Source organism: Micropterus dolomieu, linkage group LG23 (assembly GCF_021292245.1).
Source record: "Micropterus dolomieu isolate WLL.071019.BEF.003 ecotype Adirondacks linkage group LG23, ASM2129224v1, whole genome shotgun sequence".
In the NCBI taxonomy this organism is placed as follows: Eukaryota; Metazoa; Chordata; class Actinopteri; order Centrarchiformes; family Centrarchidae; genus Micropterus; species Micropterus dolomieu.
The window spans coordinates 12,476,536-12,483,293 of record NC_060172.1 but is presented as its reverse complement, the minus strand read 5'-3'; the positions used below and the strand labels follow the sequence as shown (position 1 = coordinate 12,483,293).

Here is a 6,758-nt window from a genome sequence, read left to right as displayed (position 1 = left end):
CATCGTCTTTTCTAAATGTTAACATGTTTCTCCCATCATAAATTGACAGCTAGTCTGGTTTTAAGTATTTATTGTTATACTGTAGAGCAGGGGTCAGTAAATAAGTCTGGCATCGGGACAAAATTTTTTCAAGTCATTAGATGGCAGGCCAGCACATAATTAATTTATCATTTATAATCCGTTATATGTAGGTGTGTGCATCTTCACTGGTCTCACGATTCGATTCAATTCGATTACAATTATCAGGTCAACCATTCGATTAGAATCAATAGCACGATGTATCACCTCAGGGGTGGGAATTTCTAGGCACCTCATTACGATTATGAGGTTTTTATTATTGTTTCTTGTCTTGTAAGTTGAGTTGGGTTCGTTGTGTACTCGGTATGTGTATGAATGACAACAAATGAACAAGCAGCAAAAAACATCCTGCTCAGCTTCCAGATCGCAGTCTGAAGAGGAGACGCTAGCTAGCGCTAAGTGCCTACACTTTTCCAGTAGTTGGGAAAACAACAGACAGACTTTAATTAACGTGACCTAAACTGTACATTTACTGCCAAACTGAAACATAGCGCTCGTATTTTCATCTGCTCCTCACGCTTTCACCGTCACCTACTGCCACCTGTCACGTACCTGTCATTTGAATAATGAGCAGAGGATGCTAGCTAAGCGTTACCGTACTGCACAGTGTGTGTCATTAACATGAGTTGTGCATTGATTTTATTGATCATGTGAAAGTTTAGCAGCGATTCAGTCAACTGTCTGTCTGTGCCAAACAGGGAGAACCACACGTCTCCGTTGTGTGCACCGCACAGACGGTCCGGAGTTGCGCTTCGCATTTCCGAGTTCTGCCTTTTTTGTTCCGTCAACATTATGTTATCCATTAACCTCTAGATAATAGATTATTGACATTTTTGAATCGATTCATAATCGTCAAGTCCACATCGCGATGCATCTAAAAATCAATTATTTTCCACACCCCTACTTATATGCTGGGTGCCTGTTTAGCTCAGTCAGTAATACACAGGACCCCTGTGTGAAGGGCTGTGAGTTCAATCCCCACTTGCTGCTTGTATTATGTTTCTCCCTTTTCAACAAAATGATTATGAAGAGATAGTTTTTACATGTTCACAATTAAATGTGCAGGTGTGTGTGCCTCCCTTATTTTCATTTCCCTAGTATTTCCCGGCAGAGGGAATTGCTGCGTTTCTCATTCAGGGGAATCCGATCTCACATATATTGAGGCTTTTTCAGAGGTGTGTCAAGCAGGCCAGAGACTCTTTTGAATTTCCTTCAGAACTTTTCAACATAAAGTACTGAAAAGACATTCTCGTGCATTTATTTTGTAGGCACAATCACTTAAGAGGAAGTGATTATGTGAGTAACTTTTGCTGTCATGACTGAAATCTGTTTCATACAGTCTATGGTTTCACTATCAGCCGCTCTAATTTTTTGGGTTGTTTTTTTTTTGTTTTTTTTTTTGCCATTTTCAAAGTAATCTGGCCATGGGCAAGATATTAGTGCTGGCAGGCCAGCTTTGGCCCGTGGGCCTATTGCCAACAACTGCTGTAGAGAATAATGCAGTTGAATGATCAAGGGACCCCCAGGGATCTCTGAGGGGGTTCCAGGGGATCCCCAGCTAAAAGGGGAATCATGTATTTTCACTATAATACCCTCCATAAGTAGCACAATGACAGGAGGTATGGCTATTTTGGTCATGGGTTTTCATGCACTTTCTGTAATAAATAAATAATCTAAAAGCAAAAATCCTATCAGATGGTGGAACCGTGGGACAAAGTCATGTCAAACAGGGGTCCATGGTCTAATTTGTGTCAGTTTAATGGTCCTTGACGTGAAAAAGTCCACTGCTCTATGAGACAGAGGAATAAGACATATTAGGCTTTGAGACAGAGACTCTAGAGTAGGATCTGGTCATCTTCAGCTTTGCTCTTTTCATGGGAGAAATATAGAATATCACCAGGCTTATCCATTTTTTCCCATCCAGTTTTCTCTCGGGGTATGTATGTAGCCTAGCGCAACATCCGGCTTCTAGAGACAAAAGCCATCTAAAAACAACTCAAAATAATCAGTTTTCTGTAGTTTTCCTGCCGCTGTTGTTCACCTCAGCGTGTCCTGTCTGTGTCTTGCAGAGGGGCCGTACGGAGTATTTGCAGGCAGAGATGCATCTAGAGGTCTAGCGACATTCTGCCTGGAGAAGGAGGCCCTGAAAGACGAACACGACGACCTGTCCGACCTGAATGCCATGCAGCAGGAGAGCCTCTCAGAGTGGGAGACGCAGTTCACCTGTGAGTAGAGACTTGACCATATCACATTTTCACAGCACGCTTATAGTGGCCACAAAATATCCCTGTAAACAGTAATAATAACAATGCAACACACTTTCCTGAAACACTGTAAAATGACTTGGATTTTATCAAACCAGACAAACTGAAACGATGAACTGTGCGGTGCAACTTGGTAACACTTTATCTGGAGTATTTGTGTTTGTAACATTTCAAAAGATTATAAGTTGAGCTTCAACAATTCAACCTTTTTCTAGGTGAAGGCACAAAAAACATCTTGGTTGGGGAATGTTCATGAATTCTTACGAAGTGAAAGTTGAATTGTAGCAAATACAAATAAACTACTTGAGGCGACCTGTCCAAATAAAGTCTTATATAATATCCACTTACAAACACAAAACTTCTGTTCATAGTCATATTATTCACTCGAGCAGGTCGATTTGTTAGAAGTTTAGGAGTCAGGTAATTTTTTAATACATGTTCTGATTTCTTTTGAGCTTAAATTGGTTAAAATTATTTTTAAAAAGCTGAAAGTTTGTAAAGTTGCAACAGTGATAGAGTATCTTTTGGGGGGAAATTATGAATGGACTAATCAATAATGAAGATAATTACTAACTTCCGCTTTAGCTCCAAAATGATTGGTGACATAGAGCACTCTTGGTGGTTAGTAAACACACCTTTGTGACTATTTTCTTAAAACCTCTGACCACAAATTGGATATTTACCTTTATAACTTAGGTAAAAAAGGGGATGGTGATGGGGCAATGGATAAGACACATGCTTTGGTATGAGAGACCTGTGTTCAATCCCCCGCTGTGACCCCTCCACCATGGTGTCCCCGAGCAAGACACTTAACCCCTAGTTGCTCCAGAGGCGTGCATCCTCTGACATGTATAGCAATTGTAAGTCGCTTTAGATAAAAGCGTCTAAGCAACTAAACATGTAAATGTAATGTAAATCCAAAAGGCCCTGGCTGTTTCCTCTGCATGCAGGATTTTGTCCTTGAGTCTCATTGTCATGTAGGCTGTAAATAATTTTCTTATTCTCCCCCCCATTACAGTTAAGTATGACTACGTCGGCAAGCTCCTGAAACCAGGAGAGGAGCCCACAGAGTACACAGACGACGAGGAAGGAAAGGACAAAAAGGCGGACTAGAAAATGAAAAGTGACCATGAGGGGAAAATGACAGATGCCTTAATGTTTTTTTTAAAATGTTGATGCCTGTCGCATCCTTAGGGCCCTTCAGAGAAATCTCTGCCATCTTCTGTTTGCATTCTAATATCTTTGGACCATTGATCCTGGATTTTATACGCTGACTGAATTCCATTTATCTCTGTTTATCTTATTTAAAGGTTGGATGGCATTAACAGCTAAATATACTGTATTCTGATGTAGAAATGTGTTGTTAGAGATTAGATTAGATACTGTAAAACCTAAAAATCGATTATTAGATTGCTGCGGAGAATCAAGAACCTTTGTCGACTTATTGACGGACCAATTGCAACATTTTCTGAAGCTACTGACGGTTGTGTGTCCTGTAGGTTGAGGCTAATAGGGTGTGTAAATAAGGAGTTCTGCTTTGGTCGGCTCACTTTGAATCAGTTTGGTTGCGAGATTATCCGCAGCTCTGTTGAACACTTGTTCATATCGCTGCTGATGAATTGCAGGTTGTAGACATTCCTTTCATCCAAGGTTCGGCTCAGCTCGCATTGAAATTAATTATCTGGGGGAAAAGTTTCATTCAAAATTCAGAAAAAATTATTAAAGGTCTGGAGCCAGACATCAGTTATAAAGTGAAATTACAGTGTTTTTAACTGCGTCCGTTCTGATTATGGGTCTTACTATGCTATTATAGTAATTTTGCACACGTGTCCCAGAGATTCAGGATCAGTCAATTGAGGCAAAACGAACAAACTTGTGAAAGCTTTCCAAATAAACTTTGATTTTACAGAAACCATTAAAAATTTTTTGTCTTTGAGTTCCACCATAAGCTACTTTGGTTACCCGGCAGGTTTTGCTGAATATAGATCTCGTTGCAGTTAGCTGCAATAGCTTGTACAGGGGATTCATTTCTGTGTTTACTTTCGGTTGGACAAGCATTTGAAATAATGAATTTTAAAAATTAGGTTTATTTGGAAAGCATTTTCTGAATTTCTACAACAGAGGTGTTTAATGCGAAGTTAGCGTGACCCACAGTCAGGAGGAGGGACACAATTATAAGAGTAACACCCAGGCTGAAAAATACTCAAGATTTCCTGTAAATGGAGCAAACCAGCTAATTGGACTGAACACTGAACAGATCTCTTTTAAGCAACTTTTATTGAGAAACTTCATCAACCTTACTGCCGGTTGTATCAATTCTGGCTTATAAGAAGACGATGCCGTGCAGATGTTCGTAACTTTCCCACCCTTTAAACGTATCTGCTGAACTGAATTGACCTGTCCTGTTGATAACATTGGTCTGATTTTAAGTGTAGATTTCAGTTAAGAGCCATTACTTTTTAACCAATCCTGAGATTTCACAGATTTTCTTCCATTTTAAGAGGCAATTTAATGCTCACAGTGACAATCCAGGTTGTGGTGTTCAGCGGCATTGCTGCATTGTTCGCCTCCAAGGCCGCCTCGATCTCTGTGGTCTGATGTAGTGCAGTGATATCTTTAAAAGGCAAGTGACTGATATTTTTTGATTGGCACCAATTTTATAATCAATGAGCTATTCAAGTAATTTAAAATATGAATCATTCTCTGGTTTCACTTCTCAAATATTAAGATTTACTGCTTTTCTTTGCTTTTTTACAATTGTCTGTACTGTTGGTCAGACAAAAAAAGTAACGTGCAATGATTTTTTTCAAAAACCTAAATGCCCTCATTGTGCAACAGAAAAGTGTCAGAATGTAGAAAGAAATGTCTTTTTTTTTAAAACAAACCGCTGCCAGTTAACTGCTGTTGTGAATTTTATAAACATGATTCTCTAAATCACAGATCCCTTTTATTCCCCAGTCAGCTAATGTTTTGTTTACATTCTTCTTGACATTAAATCCATGATGGAAACATTTATTGTTAGGCTAAAAGCACCTCAGTGCGGCCTCAGTCTTGTTTTTGCAGGGTGAACCGGCTTTTGTTCAGTTCACCACAAAGTCCAAGCTTGTCAGCCTCCTGCCAGGTTCTGATTGACCACAGTTTCCTGTTTCTGTCATGGACGAATCAACAAGACGCTAATGATTAAACCCTGGTTCTGCCTGGATCTGAAAGCTATTTGAAGCTATAATCAGCTAAAGACTGGGATAGGTGATTTCTTAGGGGTAATAGAAAATGGTTAAAACTTAGTCTAGTGTTCTCAGGCTACAAACAAGTGATCAGGAACTTTTTGTCCACAAAAGTGTCCATGAAATCCTGCAGAAACTTTGTTTGCAAGAAAATGTTGTTAATTTTTAATCCTGAAGTTGTATGGAAGAACCTTGTGTAGAGCAATATGCTGTTAAATCATCTGTCAACAATATTTTTCTTTGCCACCAACGTCCCTGTAAAGATTGCAGAGATAAGCCACTTTCCATGACAACAGATTCAACGTTTTCAGAATGCACAAACTAAACACACAAACTAAATGTCATAATACTGTGATACTGTGATACTATTTTGATGTAATAAAGAAAACTACAGAAATGACTGGTTCAGTACCTTTTGTAAGATTTTTATTGAATGTGAGTGAAAACATTTAAAATTAATGAAATAATAAGGACCTATTAAAATAACATACAATAACTGAACTGACTTGCAGTGCATTAAGAACCTAATAACCTTCTCCAAACTTTTTTTCCCCAAGACACACGCAGTATACTCTCCGCCAAAATCACATACAATCCTGTGAACCAAATTAAACTTGAAGAACCTATTCGGTCAACAAAGACTCTTAGGATACACAAATGAACAGTATAACTTTAAGACAACTTCAAAGTACTGTTAAATAGGTTTAAAGGAATTTGATATTTTAAAAGCAGTGACAACAATTAATAACATCTAGTTCCAAGTCTTTAATCCTGTGTTTAAATTCACCAAAGGACATCAGATTACTGGTATAAAAGCAGACAAAAGGAATACAAAATGTTTCTTGAGTGGCATCTGCCCCTATTCTACTAATTGGTTAGATTCAAAATTAATATAATCTAATCACAAACATTATCTTTGCCTACTCTCTTAGTACTTTATAATTCATAATTAAATGTTAATTTGTTTGTATTGTAGTAAATGTAAATCACATTAGTTACAGTACTTAATAATTATAGGTTTGGGTTTTTAGGTTTTTTATTTTATTTATTTATTTATGTCATTATTAAAGAATCACTCATGTTAGATTTCAATATAGAATTTGAAATACTTAAAAATCATGAGAAGACTTGAACTCAAATTCATCCTCAGCACTGCTCCTTTCAATACAGTTGTATGTACTTTACCACCTGT

At 38.1% G+C, this 6,758-nt stretch overlaps 1 protein-coding gene across 1 annotated transcript in view; it reads left to right on the top strand.

The window, feature by feature from the left end:
- The window catches only part of pgrmc1 (progesterone receptor membrane component 1), a 9,678-nt gene extending 3,715 nt beyond the window's left edge, over positions 1–5,963 (top strand). Inside the window, exons 2-3 of the mRNA XM_046039570.1 lie at positions 2,148–2,303; positions 3,361–5,963. Of these exons, the coding sequence (XP_045895526.1) occupies positions 2,148–2,303; positions 3,361–3,455 (251 nt within the window). The 3' untranslated portion in view covers positions 3,456–5,963. The remainder of the gene's footprint in view (positions 1–2,147; positions 2,304–3,360) is intronic.
- Positions 5,964–6,758: the final 795 nt, after the last annotated feature.